At 42.7% G+C, this 18,234-nt stretch overlaps 1 protein-coding gene across 12 annotated transcripts in view; it reads right to left on the bottom strand.

The window, feature by feature from the left end:
• RALGAPA2 (Ral GTPase activating protein catalytic subunit alpha 2) overlaps positions 1-18,234 on the bottom strand; it is a 280,593-nt gene that overhangs the window by 107,261 nt on the left and 155,098 nt on the right. For all 12 annotated transcript variants that reach the window (XM_084850724.1, XM_084850733.1, XM_084850725.1 and 9 more), the window contains 4 exons: positions 14,620-15,391; positions 7,901-7,972; positions 5,040-5,163; positions 3,166-3,321 (listed from right to left, as the gene is read on the bottom strand). In XM_084850724.1, coding sequence (XP_084706850.1) covers positions 3,166-3,321; positions 5,040-5,163; positions 7,901-7,972; positions 14,620-15,391 — 1,124 coding nt within the window. The remainder of the gene's footprint in view (positions 1-3,165; positions 3,322-5,039; positions 5,164-7,900; positions 7,973-14,619; positions 15,392-18,234) is intronic.

Raw genomic sequence — 18,234 nt, 5'->3', positions numbered from 1 at the left:
CAGCCAGCATAGTTGTGGCTGACCAGTGATTATTATATTGTGTTTTTATTGTTATATTTTATGTTTTTATCATTTCTGTAAACTGCTTTGATGGCCCACTATAAAGTGGTATGGAAATCTATGCAATAAATTAATAAGACCCAAGCTGTGTACTTGATCCTTCAGGGAGAGGGCACTGATTAACACTAATTAAAATCAATTTTAAAAAACAGGTTGATAAAGTGGCATCCACTGCAAGGCTTATAGTGAATGAGTGCTGAGGTTGAAATGGCCATTCATCACTTGACATTTCCTATCGATAGCAGCTGAATCACACCCACTGGTATATATTAAGTATGAACATGTTTGTAAAATGCCACTTAAATGCAAGAGTGTTATAGTGCTCAGAGACTATAATATTATTTTTTTAAATTGTGGGGAAAAAAACAATTTTCCCAAATATTCATCCATTATCCAATCTGCCAAAATGGCAGTGACCAAAAGGTTTCTCCTTCCCGCATCTTTTTTTTTGTATCCCTGTTAACTGAACCTGTGTCTGAGGGGTTTGAAAAACCAAAAGTTAGTATTAAAGACAGGAGTCCCTGTTATAACTTGAGTCTTACTCCATGAGCATTTTTAAAGTTTCTGAACATTCAAAAATTGCAAGTAAATGGAGCATGAGGTTTCTGCATGCAAACTGAATGATTGATTTCGTCTAGGAGGAGGTCTAAGGGGGGCATTTAAGTAGATTGACCATTACTACAATCTAAGAGATATGGAGGATTTTTTACTGGGACTCCAAAGCAGCTTCCTTCAATCAGCCCTACTTCTGGCCTGCAATATTAAAAGTGGACTGCTGTCTCAACATGTACCCTTACTGCACGTTGGAAGGCTAACAGTGAACTACACTGCAGGGTAGTTGAATCCTCTCTCCGTCCAGTTTGCTATGTGAGGATAAAAGAAATGGCTAACACAGCAGTGTTGTTGTAAGGCACTCTCACAGCTTCATCCCAACTTGCAATAACGGTCTAATAATATCTCTGGACAACACTACAGGGTTGTTACAAACTCTTCAGATCTGCATTTTTCAGTGTAAACTACATTGCAAGACTGTCATGAGCCCCTCTCTCCCAGCAACAGCCCCTTCCAACCTGCAATACGGGGGCAATGAACTGTATTCCATTTTGGTATTTGCATTAGGACTGAGTTAGAAAGACAGGAATTCTTCTCTTTGCTGATATCTTTTAGGGTTTGGGGGAAGGATGAGGTGGACACACTGGTGCCCAATCCCAGCTACCTTAATATTTTAGATTTACCCATTGATTTCAAGAGTTAGCTCTTACTTCTGTCCCTGGGGGCATTTAAAAATAGCTTCTCGGTGTGAACCTATCCAGACAATGAGACAATTCTCTCTACCCTTTTAATAACCACCTGATTTTCTGTCTCCCCGCTCAACAGTCAGCATTCTGTGGCCAATAAGCATCCTTACTCCTCACTGGGCTGTATCAGGCTACTGTTTTTTCACACTGACCCCCCCCCCCCGCACCCCACAAAAGCTGTTCTCTACATCAACAAGGTGTTCTTGAAAGTTGGGGAAACTTTGTGAGCAGTGTGTGATACAGTGTACAGAAGATACATTCTGAAAATAATTTGTGGAAACCACAGTTAGTTCTACTGCTGAAGCTAAGCTGGATTGCCTCTGGACACAACAGTGCACCACCATATGCAGGAGTCCACAATTTTGCTCACCGTGCCTGCCATAGTGAGTTCTCAGGCAGATTCTGGCAAGTGTGACAAGCCTCAAGCTTCCTCCTAACCCTGGAGTTGCAACTGGAAATGGGGGGAATGACCTCCTCCCCCTTTCACCCCAAATTTCAGAGGACGTCTGGCTTTTATTGTGGTTCTGTGCTTTTTGGGAGCTCTGAGAGCAAACCTCCAAGCTATGTTTCTGCATTGTGTGGAATCCCCGCCCCCATCTCACTCCCCAGCTCCAAGGTTAGAGCTAGAGATGAAAACAGGGGATTAATTATGAACTCATGCTGTATTTTGGAAGCTCAGCACAAGTGAGGAGCTGGTCCTGACAACAATAAAATTCTGGTTGACCACTGATGTCAATCAAAATGTGTGGACCCTGACGGTATGTATAGTTAGAGATAGGGATGTCGGAGAAATCTGTTTTGGGAGGTGGGTTTGATGAGTTTTCCTTAGCTCGGTCCCCCGGACTTCATTTCGGTTCCTGCCATGGCACCCAGCTTGATCTGCAATGAGTCGGGCCAGTTTACGGATTTTCAGGGAATTTTGCGCATTGTTTTGGGATGTTCTGCAATTTGTGCAATTTATGGCAGAATTTGTATAATTTTCACAAATTTGGTCATAATTTGTGCAAATTGCAGAACCACCCCCCCTGCCCCAAAGTGCAAAAATGTTTCCAGAGTTAGGGGAACAGCCTGCAGCTTGTAAATGTTGCAGAACTCCATCGAGTCAAAAAAGAACCAGATTTCCCAGTGATGGACATCCCTAGTTAGAGCACTTCAGAGGAGAAGCAGGGCATAAAAGCAATCACACAATCCATAAAGAAGCCCTTTCGAACCTGGCATTAGTGTGCCCCATGGAGGTGAGGGGCTTTTGTGGACTTAGGGGTAAAGATTTGACTCAACTGTCGTCGTTGTTCCCCTGCCAAATGTGTATCTCTACAGTGCAATTTTATTTAAGCCCTTAACTAAATCTGTGTGATTTGAGCTTGGCAAAATTTCCCTGTCTGCATACTCCATAGCAATTATGTTTGAAGAGGACAATATGTCCTCTTTAAACATGTTCCTGGTGGCTCCACATGAACCTATAGCCCGACTGGAGTCCACCAGGGAGAAAGCCTTCGGTGTGGTGGCCCTCTTCCTATGGAATTCCCTGCCTTTGTCAGGCAGGTGCCAACGTTGTGATCCTTCCAGTGCCTCCTGAAGACATTGTTATTTTGGGAGGGCTTCCTTGAGTGACAAGTCGCGGTTTATCAAAACTTGGTTTGTCAGAACTCCGTTTCTTTTAAAAAAATATTATTTTAACATGGTAATTTTATTCTTTTATCCTGTCTGCTGTTCACCGCTCCAAGATCTTTGGATGTGGAGCGGTATACAAATATTGTAAATAAATAAATAGCAAAAAGAACGGTTTGATGTTTAGTTCTGCATTTACCTTTTTGGTCAGTGAATCATCTGAATCAGAGGGCATCCGTGTGGACACATGGAAAATGACTTCCACAGTAGAAGTAGCATAGTATGGTGCTGTTTGTCCTGTGCTGCCATTGCGCTGGAGGCCACCCATAAATCCACAGTGAGTTGAAAGATCAACCTGAATGAAGTAAAAGCAAAACACTGTCTCTCAATCTGCAATCCTAAGCATGCTTACCAAGAAGTAATTTCCTTTTAAATTAATGGGAAATTTCCACATAAATAGGCTTAGAATTAACATCTAATGACAATTTCTGTGCAGAAGAAAGAGGTATTTTTTGCTGCATGTTGAATTCTAATATTGTTTAGTACCAACTGGAGATCTCTGAAAAGTACCTACTTTTAAAAAAAGCATTCTCAGTACTGAATGCAGTTATTTTAAACAGGTAGCCTTTGAAATTGTGTGTAACATCTGTTATATTTTTTCTTGAATATAAAATCTTACAATTTCGCAATTACAGTTGTACATTTTAGAGCGCAATCCTATGTGGATACCTGGCAGCCCCCGAACTTGGAAGCTGCCAAATATCCAATGCAGGGTGGGAGGCCAGTGGAGGCAATCTTTGCCACGGTGCTCCAGCTACCCTGCATTTCTGCTAGACGGTGTAGCAGTGGCACCTCAGAGGGGAATGGAAGGATGCTTTATCAGCCATAGTACAGGTCATAGCACAGCTGCCCCGGCCTCCTCCCTGACCCCAGGAAGGCCCCTTTTCCCATCTCCATGCTCCGTTTTCTGAGCATGGAGAGATAGCTGGCACGTTTCTCTCCGTGCCAGCTATGACGGGGAGGGGAGTTCAGTTTCCTGGCTCCCACCTCAGATCCAGGAAACTGAACTATCCTATGTCCCCCCTGGCTGCTGTGTGGGGGACATAGGATCGCTGCCTTAGTGAGTCTCTAGAACAGGTCCTGATGTCCCTTTGCAACTATACTATACTTCTGCAACAATAATTTAATTTTGATCTATGCAGGGCAGGTACCTGCACGTTTTATTATATTACTCTGTAAAGTGCAATGTATATGAATGCAGCTTAATAATAATTTCAAATACTGTTTCTCAAAATATAATTCATAAAAGCATAGAGGCAATGAAACAGGATCTTTTACACATCAGCCCCCACCTCCAGACCACATAATCCAATTTACCGCACAGGTCACAACCCAAAAGTGTCAACAGAGCAAACCATTTCCAATGAGTCAAGTAAATAAGCCAAGTCACTAGGTCTGGCATCAGCACCGAGCACAGTGGGGCAAATGTTGGGCCTTATTGGCCCTGGAGTGCACCCAAGGACTGGTGCCATCACCCCTAAAAAAAAAAAAAGTGTTTTTAAATAGCTTTTTTTGGCAGGTGCTCAGCAGGGAAGCACCAAACAAAGATGGCGGTGGCTGCTGCAGCCAGTTTGTTTGGTCCTTGGCTACTAAGCACTGGCTGGATGCTGCCACCCAACTCCACCAGCCTAGTAAGAAGCAACTTACTCAGGCTCCCTCAAACCTGGTACTGGCTCTGAAAGCCACACACTTCATAGGGTGAACAGTTGGACCTGAAGCACCTAGACACATCTTCATGCATGTATCTTCCTTGGTCACAGATGGAGCATCTGACAACATATATGAGAACTCAGGTTTGTGGACTCTTTTCCAATCCAAAATGAGGGCTAATGATCAAGAATCTTCTGGCCGTCTGCTGAAGTTCTGGTGTGGAATCTACCAGTCTCCCTCCCTTCCTGGGTCAATAGCCAAACTAAACTGCTGAGAAGTAAATACAGCACCCAAATATTCAGTTAACCCATGAGCTCACTTTGATTTTATTATTTTAAAATTAAATGTTTAACTAAAGTTTACCTCCCAGCCTAGTCCAGCAACAAAGTCTTCATATGCTTGGCTTCCTTTCGGATTGGACAATATCGAACATTTATCTTCTTGTCCTTCAGCAATGTAAAATACTGCAATCTTGTGAGTTTCACGGCTGCAAGTGCAAACAAAAATCAAAGCAATCTTAATGAAAAGATCAGATTACATTTTTGTTAGTATGTCAAACTACTCTGAAAAGCTGTATTTAGTGTGAAGCAGGGTCAGGCTAGGGACTTGCTCAACTTTCTGCATATGTGTAGACTTGTTCAAAGCCCTCCAAAAACTAAAAGCACCTTTCTGGGTGATCTTTTGTGATATTTGAAAAAAAAAAATCACTCTTATTTGTGAGCAAAACTACAAATGTTACTAAATGTGTTATTAGAAAGAATGCCAGGGTTGGGGAGGCAACATTCATTGACCAATGAGAACTTTTCTTCTAAGGCTAGGAATACTGTTTGGTATGGGGGGAAGGGATATTCATCAGGTTTGTGGCTGGAGATGAACAGTTATGCTTTCCTTCTGTGCATGCTGCAATCCCAATGAAAATCAAGCCTCCTGCACCTACAATTAAATTTTTAAAGCTCTGATGAGTCTTCTAACTGCACATTTAGCGTTACATGTAGTTCGGCCCTGTATCACCCTTTCTAAACATGCTTGTATAGGAGGTGGCTTAGTAGAGTCAACAAATGGGCTCTAAGAAAGCTTCTGCTGATACAGGCTCTCTCTGTGGACTCAACTTCTTCCAAGCAAGTATAGTGGCAGGGATGACACTTTACATAAGGTGTGTTACAAGAACACAGGCAGGCAGCTAGTGTAGTTATGTGTATGGACCATGGCATGCGACAAACAAGATTTTCCAGTGTATGTGTCTAAAGAAGAGTAATCATAGAATAGTAGGGTTGGAAGGGGCCTACAAGGCCACTGAGTCCAACCCCCTGCTCAATGCAGGAATCCAAGTCAGAGCATCCCTGACATATGGCTGTCCAGCCTCGTCTTGAATGCCTCCAGTGTGGGAGAGCCCACCACCTCCCTAGGGAATTGGTTCCATTGTCATATTGCTCTAACAGTCAGAAAGTTTTTCCTGATGTTCAGCCGGAATCTGGTTTCCTGTAACTTGAGCCCATTATTCCATGTCCTGCATTCTGGGATGATCGAGAAGAGATCCTGGCCTTCCTCTCTGTGACAACCTTTCAAGTACTTGAAGAGCGCTATCACATCTCCCCTCAGACTTCTCTCCTCAAGGCTAAACATGCCCAGTTCTTTCAGTCTCTCTTCATAGGGCTTTGTTTCCAGTCCCCTGATCATCTTTGTCGTGCTCATCTGAACCCTCTCCAGCTTGTCAGCATCCTTCTTAGAATGTGGTGTCCAGAACTGGACACAGTACTCCAGATGAGGCCTAACCCATGCTGAGTAGAGGGGAACTAGTACTTCCTGAGATTTGGAAGCTATGCTTCTATTAATGCAGCCCAAAATAGCATTTGCCTTTTTTGCAGCCACATCACATTGTTGGCTCATATTCAGCTTGTGATCTACAGCAATTCCAAGGTCCTTCTCGCTTGTAGTGTTGTTCAGCCATGTATTGCCCATCTTGTAACTGTGCATTTGGTTTCTTTTTCCTAGGTGTAGAACTTGGCATTTATCCCTGTTAAATTTCATTCTGTTGTTTTCTGCCCAGCGCTCCAGCCTATCAAGATCTGTCTTCCAAAGTATTAGCTATCCCACCCAATTTCGTGTCATCTGCAAATCTGATCAGCATTCCCTGCACCTCCTCCTCCAAGTCATTAATAAAAACGTTGACGAGCACTGGGCCCAGGACTGAGCCCTGCGGTACCCCACTCGTTACCTCTCCCCGGTTTGAGAAGTTCCCATTGATAAGCACTCTTTGAGTCCGATTCTGTAGCCAACTGTGGATCCACCGGATCGTTGTTTCATCTAGCCCACTTTGAGCTAGTTTGCTCATCAGGATATTATGGGGCATTTTGTTGAAAGCTTTGCTGAAGTCGAGGTATATTATGTCTACAGCATTCCCACAGTCCACAAGGGAGGTTACTTGATCAAAAAATGAGACCAGATTCGTCTGGCCGGAGTTGTTCTTGACAAATCCATGTTGGCTTCGAGTAATCACTGCATTGTTTTCACGGTGCTTACAGATGGAAATGTGTATACTTACATCTTAGTGTTTTACTTACGTCTAGGTCTTTCCCACCCTGTCTCACTATGTCAACTCGGGATTAAATTCTTATGTATGGTGAGCCTTTATCATGGAATATAGTGTTATCAGGGACAGCTAGAATTGCTTAACCCAGCACAACAGCACAGGCATCAGGGAAGAGTGAGGGGAGACAGATATCAAAGTAAATAGGAGGGAGAACAAGTGAGCTGGGGGTTAGGACTATGCAGGGAGAGAGAGAAGGGACTAGTGACAGACAGCATGGTGGGGGGGGTGTGTGCAGAGGACATGATCCCATAGCCTGTTGATGAGAAGTATCTTATGTGCATAGGTATTTAAATTGGCCAAAACCTTGGCTGGAGAGCTCTAGTCCATATTTATGGCTCCAAATCCTACATCTGAACAACAAACTGAGCCAACATCAAAATGTAGACTCTCCCTGAATTAAGTCTGTGAAACAATCCAATACTGTTCAAGGGTCAAATCTATTCTCATATGGAAATTCTATATAACTAACTACCTATATTTCCTACTTAAATTGGACAAAGCAGTAATAAAACAAATAATATTTAAAACTGTAAAAAGTTTAAGCACGTTTTGTTTTTTTATAAGCATAAAATAATAAATTCCAAATGTAACCATTAGCATGAGTGCAACTGAAGTAGTTGCAAAGTTAACTCACCACTGCCTAGAATCCAAATTTTTCAACTCTCTCAATAATTTAGAGTTTTTCTTCAGTAGATGAAAACTTTTTCTACAGAAATATAGAACATACATTATGGTGGGAAAGCCTCATGATAAACATTATATTTAACTTTAATATTTCAAGTGAATAACAGGAAAAAAGATAAAAGCATTTTATAATTTTAATAATACCAAGGTATTACAATAAAATTGTAACTCAGTGTAGCCATAAGCTATGCCGTGCAGGGCCACCCAAGACAGACAGGTCATGGTGGAGAGTTCTGACAAAATGTGGTCCACCGGAGAAGGAAATGGCAACCCACTCCAGTATTCTTGCCAAGAAAACCCCATGGAACGTATCACAAGACTAAAAGATATGATGCCGGAAGATGAGCCCCTCAGGTCAGAAGGTGTCCAATTTACTCCTGGGGAAGAGCAGAGGGAATTTCTAAGTAGCGCCAGAAAGAGTGAAGCGGCTGGGCCAAAGCCGAAAGGACACTCAGCTGTGGATGTGTCTGGTGGTGAAAACAAAGTCCGATGCTGTAAAGGACAATATTGTTTAGGAACCTGGAATGTAAGATCAATGAATCAAGGTAAGCTGGAGGTGGTCAAACATGAGATGGCAAGGTTGAACATCGACATCTTGGGAATCAGCAAACTAAAATGGACAAAAATGGGCGAATTTAATTCAGGTGACCATCACATCTACTACTGTGGGCAAGAATCCCTTAGAAGAAATGGAATAGCACTCGGTCAACAAAAGGGTGGGAAAAGCAGTACTGGGGTACAATCTCAAAAACGATAGAATGATCTCAGTACAAATTGAAGGCAAACCATTCAACATCACAGTAATTCAAGTCTATGCCCCAACCACTGAGGCCGAAGAAGCTGAGGTTGATCGGTTCTATGAAGGCCTACAACACCTTCTAGAACTAACACCAAAAAAAGATGTCCTCTTCATCATAGGGGATTGGAATGCTAAAGTAGGAAGTCAAGAAATCACCGGGATAACAGGCAAGCATGACCTTGGTGTACAAAATGAAGCAGGACAAAGGCTAATAGAGTTTTGCCAAGAGAACACATTGATCATAGCAAACACTCTTTTCCAACAGCACAAGAGGTGACTCTACACATGGCCATCACCAGATGGTCAATATCGAAATCAGATTGATTATGTCCTTTGCAGCCAAAGATGGAGAAGCTCTGTACAGTCAGGAAAAACAAGACCTGGAGCTGACTGTGGCTCAGATCATGAGCTGCTTCTTGCAAAATTTCGGCTTAAATTGAAGAACGTAGGGAAAACCACTAAACCATTCAGGTATGACCTCAATCATATCCCTGATGAATATACAGTGGAGGTGAGGAATAGATTTCAGGGATTAGACCTGATAGACAGAGTGCCTGAGGAACTATGGACGGAGGTCCGTAACATTGTTCAGGAGGCAGCAACTCAATCCATCCCAAAGAAAAAGAAATGTAAGAAAGCCAAGTGGCTGTCTGATGAGGCTTTACAAGTAGCTGAGGAAAGAAGGGAAGTGAAAAGCAAGGGAGAAAGGGGAAGATATATCCAACTGAATGCAGAGTTCCAGAGAATAGCAAGGAGAGACAAGAAGGCCTTCTTAAATGAACAATGCAAAGAAATCAAGGAAAACAACAGAATGGGAAAGACTAGAGATCTCTTCAAGAACATCGGAGATCTCAAGGGAACGTTTTGTGCAAAGACGGGCATGATAAAGGACAAAGAAGGCAGGGACTTAACAGAAGCAGATAAGATTAAGAAGAGGTGGAAAGAATACACAGAAGAACTATACAGGAAAGGTCTGAATGTCCCTGATAGCCATGATAGTGCGGTCACTGAACTTGAGCCGGACATCCTCGAGAGTGAAGTCAAGTGGGCCTTAGGAAGCATTACTAACAACAAAGCTAGCGGAGATGACAGTATTCCAGCTGAGCTATTTAAGATCCTAAAAGATGATGCTGTTAAAGTGTTGCACTCAATATGCCAACGAATTTGGAACACTCCACAGTGGCCACAAGACTGGAAAAGGTCAGTTTACATTCCAAGTCCAAAGAAGGGCAACGCCAAAGAGTGCTCAAACTACCGTACAATTGCGCTCATTTCACATGCTAGCAAGGTTATGCTCAAAATCCTACAGGCTAGGCTTCAGCAGTATGCGAACCGAGAACTACCGTAAGTACAAGCTGGGTTTCGAAGAGGCAGAGGAACTAGAGATCAAATCGCCAACATTCACTGCATCATGGAGAAAGCAAGAGAATTCCAGAAAAACGTCTATTTCTGCTTCATTGACTACGCTAAAGCCTTTGATTGTGTGGATCACAACAAACTCTGGCAAATTCTTAAAGTGATGGGAGTACCAGACCACCTTACCTGTCTCCTGAGAAACCTGTATGAGGGACAAGAAGCAACAGTAAGAACCGGACATGGAACAACCGAGTGGTTCAAAATTGGGAAAGGAGTACGACAAAGCTGTATATTGTCACCCTGCTTATTTAATTTATATGCAGAGTACATCATGAGAAATGCCAGGTTGGATGAATCACAGGTCGGAATTAAGATTGCTGGGAGAATTATCAACAACCTCAGATACACAGATGATACCACCCTAATGGCAGAAAGCAAAGAGGATCTCAAGAGCCTCTTGTTTGGGGTGAAAGTGGGGAGTGCAAAAGCTGGTTTGAAACTCAACATTAAAAAAACTAAAATCATGGCATCTGGCCCCATCACTTCCTGGCATATAGAAGGGGAAGAAATGGAAGCAGTGACAGATTTTATTTTCTTGGGTTCCAAAATCACTGCAGATGGTGACTGCAGCCAAGAAATTAAAAGACGCTTGCTTCTTGGGAGGAAAGCTGTGGCACACCTAGACAGCATAGTAAGAAGCAGAGACATCACGTTGCCGACAAAGGTTCATATAATCAAAGCTATGGTTTTCCCAGTAGTAATGTATGGCTGTGAGAGCTGGACTATAAGGAAGGCTGAGTGCTGAAGAATCGATGCTTTCGAACTGTGGTGCTGGAGAAGGCTCTTACGAGTCCCCTGGACTGCAAGGAGGTCAAATCACTCAATCCTAAAGGAAATCAACCCTGAGTGCTCATTGGAAGGACAGATACTGAAGATGAAGCTCAAATATTTTGGCCACCTAATGCGAAGAGAAAACTCCCTGGAAAAGACCCTGATGCTGGGAAAGATTGAAGGCAAAAGGAGAAGGGGACGGCAGAGGATGAGATGGCTAGATAGCATCACCGATGCAATGAATATGGACTTGAGCATGCTCCGGGAGAGAGCGGAGGACAGGAAGGCCTGGCGTGATATGGTCGATGGGGTCACAAAGAGTCGGACACGACTTAACAAGAGTTAATTAATTAATTCTTAATTCTTCGGCACAAGAGAGCTTCGGCTATTGGGCAGTATAGAAATAAATAAATAAATAAATAACAACTGAACAACAACATTACAATAAAAAGTTACATTTGTTTTGAAAGTTCTGTACTCTAGCTTCCTCCAGCTGCCACTAGTTCACCTCTCTAAATCTATATCCCATGCCAGTACCATCTCCTGGGATTGCTCAGCACAAGTTATAGAGTTTACGTGGGTGAAATACAGTCCCTTAGTGTGCAATCCTATGCATATTCTGACAGAAGGAAGTTCTACAACTCCCAGCTTTCCCTTACATAACCTCTAGGTGGCACTGTGCTATAGCAGAACAGTGCAATTACACAAGAAGGAAAATACGTTTCCTTTTGCTTTCACAAATAATACTCCATTTTCCCCACTCTAACACCCCCCCTCCCCACAAAAGTGCTCTTACAAAACAGAAGTGAAACTGGAGGTTACATCATCATCTAAAAAACCCGTAAAAAATTGTCAGTAAGAAATGATGAGCACACAATAAATGCCTCATGTAGAAAAACTCTTATAGTAGACCAGTTGAAATGAATGGGACCTGAGTTAGACTAACATTAGATACAACCTAAAGAGTCATGTGCCACCTTAAAGAATATTACATTTTTTATGGCATAAGTTGTCATGGACTAAATTCTGTGATGAAGAGGGTTTTTTTTTTTTTAATGAAACAGCTAACATGGCTATTCCTCTTCAGATTGTTACAATGGAAGACAAGACTACTTTTTAAAGCATTCACCACTGCTAGCTGGATTTTTGAAGTCAATTCAGGGCTTCAGAATTCTGGCAATTGCTAGGGGTCTCCCAGCTCAAATAAGACAGGAAAATGACAACTTACAGTACAGTCTTGTTCTCAAGAGAGGCCACAGGGCAGGCTCTAACATCTCCTCCTGATGGAAGGCAGAATCAGCTTCTGAATTCACTGTGGTGGGGTGGGGCTCCATGCCTTCCCAGTTCAACCTGGCAAAGCAGCCACCCTTTAGCCCCCAGCTCTCCTCCTAATGAATACTGCTGAAACCAACATGGCAACTACAGAATGCACCTGCAATTAGAGTAGTAGACAGGGACATCCCTTTGAGATCCTGTCCACCTCCCTCATTTATGCATATGAGTGTGGCCTAAGCCAAAACACTTAGTGGGGACATTTTAAGCAACCCACTATTTTGTGAGGGAGGGTTTTCTGAGGCAAGCTTCTTATTAACTGCCTTGCCCTTGGTCAGGTTTAGTCCATTCAAGTTGTACTACTTTGTCAAAATAAATCCAGAAGAGGCACAGTGGTCACATTTGGGGGCCCTTTGGGAAAAGAACACCTTTGTCCCTTAGCCAGATGGTTAAAAGCAGCCGTCTCTGTTGGGTTACATCAACTTTCCCTCTGTTGGGTTCCACTAACTTTCCCTCTTTCCTTCCCAGTACTGCATCCTTTATTTGTCTAATATTATTTATTATATTTCTATACGGCCCCATAGCCAAAGCTCTCTGGGTGGTTCACAAAAATTAAAAACCATTAAAATACATTATATAAAGTATAACACCATTCATGTAAGGGCATAAAACAAATAGCACACACAACAACAACAACAACAACATATATCTAAAACAATTTAAAACAATCAGCTAGAGACAATCCAGGACTTGATCAAAAAACCTGTTATATGCTGCCAAATGCCTGAGGGAAGAGGGCAATTTTAGCCTGTCGCCAAAAAGATGACAATGTTGGTGCCAGGTGGATCTCATCAGGGAGATCATTCCATAAATGGGGGCTGCCACCGAGAAGGCCCTCTCCCGTATCGCCACCCACCAAGCCTCCCTCCGAAGAAGCACCTGGAGGACGGCCTTGGATGCAGAGCATAGTATATGGGTTGGTTCATGCCGGGAGAGGTAATCTACCAGGTATTGTGGTCCCAATCTGTGAAAGGTGTTATAGGTTAAAACCAGCACCTTGAATCAGGCTTGAAAACACAGGTGGCCAGTGCAAGAGGGCCAGAATCGGTGTTATATGTTCGGACCATCTTGTCCCTGTTACCAGTCTGGCCACTGCATTTTGCACAAGCTGCAGCTTCTGAACTGTCTTCAAAGGCAGCGCCATGTAAAGAGCATTGCAGTAATAAAACTTGGAGGTTACCAGAACACAGACAAATTAAGCCAGGTTATCCCTGTCTGGATAGGGGCATAGCTGGGCCACCATCTAAAGTTGGTAGAAGGTACTCTGTGCCACTGAGGCTGCTTGAGCCTCAAATGACAAAGATGGCCCCAGGAGGACCCCCAAGCTATGAACCTGCTTCTTCAGGGGGAGTGCAACCCCATCCAGAACAGGTTGAACACCCTGCACCTGGTCAGGAGAACCACCCACAAACAGCATCTCAGTCTTGTCTGGATTGAGTTTCAGTTTATTAGCCCTCATCCAGTCCATTATTGCAACCAGGGACCAATTTAGCACATCCACAGCCTCACCTGAAGGAGATGAAAAAGAGAAACAGAGCTGCATGTCGTCAGCATACAGAAGAATACTGGATGACTGCACTCAGTGGTTTCATGTAGACGTTGAATAACATGGGGGGAAAAGCCGAACCCTGCAGAACCCCATACTGGAGAATCCATGGGGCCAAGCAATATTCCTCAAGTACCACATTCTGGAGCTGACCCTCCAAGTAGGAGTGAAACCACTGCAATGCAGTGCCTCCCACTCCCAACTCAAACAATCGTCCCAGCAGGATACCATGGCTGATAGTATCGAAAGCCACTGACAGATCAAGGAGAATCAACAAGGTCACACTCCCTCTGTCTCCCTCCCGACGTAGGTCATCATACAGGCTGACTAAGACTGTTTCTGTGCCGAAACCTGGCCTGAACCCCAACTGAAATGGATCTAGATATCAGTCTCATCCAAGAGTGTTTGGAGCTGGTTGGCAACCACCTGCTCAAGAACCTTGTCCAGGAAACTTTTCCCAATATTTCTGGCTAGGGAGGTAGAAGGGAAGGTGAAAAAAGGAAAAAAGAAAGACGCTGACAACCAACTATCCAAATCAAACAAAAAAGGGGAAAAACGAAAAAAAAAACAAAAAACCCCTAACTAAATGAAAAAAGTAAAACTGGAGCCCGGAGAGCTCCAAGAAACCTCACAACTTAGCAGATAACATTAGTCTGGGAGGGAAGACAACCCTCTATCTCATAGCCAGGTTTTTCTGCCTTCCACCAGGAAGAGGTGCTTTTCTGAAAGTGGAGACTGCCATCAGGTCTCCTCAAGCAGGATATGGTATTATTTTTAATAACAAAAGTACTAACATAAAACATACCTTTTATCCCAAGAATTCATTCCTAAGTCATTTAGCAAGAGCCTACATAAATGAAATGGTGCTTCTTGCTGAGCAGGTCTTGGTTCCTTCTGACTTCCAACTTTCATACTAAGATTCAAACTAGATTCATGGGTATACTCATTTTCTATGCAACTCTGCTGCATTATTGCTTCTAGGATATCATTCTCTAGGTTGTGGCTCAAGACACACGGTGATGGTGATGGCTCATTTAATTTTAATTGTGGACGTAAAAGGCACTCAGGACTACTATTGCCAATCCTCTCTAGCAATTTATCAAGAGCATCTTCTCCTTCATATATTTGAATGAAATCCATTGGAGGCTCAAAGTTCTGTTCATGATTGTCCAAAATTGCAGTGGATTTTCTTTTATTTTGATCTGGTAGACAACTAGCTAATGGGCCATGCATCAGCCTTCCATCCCATGAATACTTCCCTGAGATATCTCTAACGATCACTCTTACTTCTGAGAAAGTTCCTGCTGGTTCATTATCTACTCCCTTTTCTGAAGGAATCTGAAGATAAGATATGAGAGTACTATCATTAAATACAAACAGCTGTAAGTTTGGGCTCCTGAAGACTTCAGAAGATAGTTCAGAAGATTCCACATAAGAGTTGTTGTGATTCTCACTAATGAGGCTATGAAGAACAGCAGGTCCTCCATTCAAGGGATAATGACCCAAATTGTTTACCAGATGTGCCATAATCATTCGTGCAGTCAAAGGTATTAGCTCCAAACTCCTCCTCCTCCTTTCTGAAAGTGAATAATATTTGTTTTTAAAATCAGTAAAATAAACCAACTTAAACATGCATCAGATTTTCCATTTTGAAACTTTTGGGGTCCAAGGTATATTATTAGTTTCTATGCAGGACTGCAGTATGGGAGATATGGAACATATACTCTCTCTTGGATCAGTCCAGTGATACCCAGAGGTATGCCATCGGTGGACTTGAGACTGGAAGTAAGCCAGCTCCCAATATAACTGAGAATAGTGGTTCACGCTGCAATCCTATATACACTTACCTGGGAGTAAGTCCCACTGGAGACAATGGTTCTTACTTTTGTGAAGACATGTATAGGATTGCACTGTAAATTATTTAATCACTATCTGAGGATTAAACAAATCTCAGAAGACAGATTTTCAAAAATCTGTATGATGGAGCAAGAGAAGAGCCCAGGATCATCTTGGTGTTCTAACTTGGAAAAACTAGTTAATCAACTGGGATTCTCTTTGACTTATTTTAGAGATCTTCCTATAGAGGCTACAAAATCTTAATTTAAGCTTAGGATCCAAGATATATTCAGAGAGAACTCAGACAGAGAGTAATTCTGAATTACTTCAGCAGTAATTGGCTGCTATTACAGAGGCCACCTGGAAGAAAGTACCTTATGCCAAGTGTAAGTAGACTTGTGGGAGTGGAGAAGTTGAAAACCTTGCATCATTATTTATTTTACTGTTCTATCATGAAGGTTATGACAGACTTGACTCTCCTGGGCAAGGTGGCAGCTGTTGCATATGCACTTTATATTTATAAGAAAACATTTTAAAGGATCATACTGTGGATTGCCATGGCATTGTAATTTTTTATTAATGATTATTAACTTTAACCTTCAATTTTAAATGTTTAAATCATTTTAATGGATATTATTTGTATGATGACAGGTTTGACATAATTATCCAATGTGAAGTTGTTGTTTTTAACTAGTTCTATGTAGTATGTTTTATTTTTATATAATTGCTTTAATTGTTATTATGACCTATGGTCAGACAATACAATTCTACTACTATTAGTAAGCAAGAATTGGTTTTGATGCTATTCTTGAATAGACTATGTTTGAGCTTTCCTTTGGGTTATTATGAAGCTTGAGCCTAAACCCACATAAGTCTGAATCAGCTGGGTTCTATGGCACTAACATGGAATGGATTGTAAGACTGGAGGAACTCCTCTGTGAAATACCCATCAATTTGTATTAGCCTCTGCTGGCAGAGCCTTCCTTGTTGTTGTTGTTCAGTCGTGTCCGACTCTTCGTGACCCCATGGACCATAGCACGCCAGGCCTTCCTGTCCTGCGCTCTCTCCCGGAGCGTGCTCAAGTTCATATTCATTGCATCCATGATGCTATCTAGCCATCTCATCCTCTGCCGTCCCCTTCTCCTTTTGCCTTCAGTCTTTCCCAGCATCAGGGTCTTTTCCAGGGAGTTTTCTCTTCGCATTAGGTGGCCAAAATATTGGAGCTTCAGCTTCATTATCTGTCCTTCCAAAGAGCAGTCAGGGTTGATTTCCTTTAGGATGGACTGATTTGACCTCCTTGCAGTCCAGGGGACTCGTAAGAGTCTTCTCCAGCACCACAGTTCAAAAGCATGAATTCTTCAGCGCTCAGCCTTCCTTATAGTCCAGCTCTCACAGCCATACATTACTACTGGGAAAACCATAGCTTTGATTAGACGGACCTTTGTCGGCAAGGTGATGTCTCTGCTTCTTACTATGCTGTCTAGGTTTGCCATAGCTTTCCTCCCAAGGAGCAAGCGTCTTTTAATTTCATGGCTACAGTCACCGTCTGCGGTGATCTTGGAGCCCAAGAAAGTAAAATCTGTCACTGCTTCCATTTCTTCCCCTTCTATATGCCAGGAAGTGATAGGGCCAGATGCCATGATCTTCGTTTTTTTAATGTTGAGTTTCAAACCAGCTTTTGCACTCTCCTCTTTCACCCTCAACAAGAGGCTCTTGAGATCCTCTTCGCTTTCTGCCATTAGGGTGGTATCATCTGCATATCGGAGGTTGTTGATAATTCTCCCGGCAATCTTAATTCCGATCTCTGATTCATCCAACCCGGCATTTCTCATGATGTACTCTGCATATAAGTTAAATAAGCAGGGTGACAATATGCAGCCTTGTCGTACTCCTTTCCCAATTTTGAACCAATCGGTTGTTCCATCTCTGGTTCTTACTGTTGCTTCTTGACCCTCGTACAGGTTTCTCAGGAGACAGGTAAGGTGGTCTGGTACTCCCATCACTTTAAGAATTTGCCACAGTTTGTTGTGATCCACACAATCAAAGGCTTTAGTGTAGTCAATGAAGCAGAAATAGACGTTTTTCTGGAATTCTCTTGCTTTCTCCATGATGCAGTAAATGTTGGCGATTTGATCTCTAGTTCCTCTGCCTCTTCGAAACCCAGCTTGTACTTACGGTAGTTCTCGGTTTGCATACTGCTGAAGCCTAGCTTGTAGGATTTTGAGCATCACCTTGCTGGAATGTGAAATGAGCGCAATTGTGCGGTAGTTTGAACACTCTTTGGCGTTGCCCTCCTTTGGAATTGGAATGTAAACTGACCTTTTCCAGTCTTGTGGCCACTGTTGAGTGTTCCAGATTTGTTGGCATATTGAATGCAGCACTTTAACAGCATCATCTTTTAGGATTTTAAATAGCTCGGCTGGAATACTGTCATCTCCGCTAGCTTTGTTGTTACTAATGCTTCCGAAGGCCCACTTGACTTCACTCTCTAGGATGTCCGGCTCAAGTTCAGTGACCGCACTATCATGGCTATCAGGGACATTCAAATCTTTCCTGTATAGTTCTTCTGTGTATTCTTGCCACC

This window comes from Heloderma suspectum, chromosome 4 (assembly GCF_057233095.1).
Source record: "Heloderma suspectum isolate Gila_16-S chromosome 4, 16-S_ref, whole genome shotgun sequence".
Classification (NCBI taxonomy): Eukaryota; Metazoa; Chordata; class Lepidosauria; order Squamata; family Helodermatidae; genus Heloderma; species Heloderma suspectum.
This window is presented reverse-complemented; position numbering and strand designations above follow the sequence as displayed.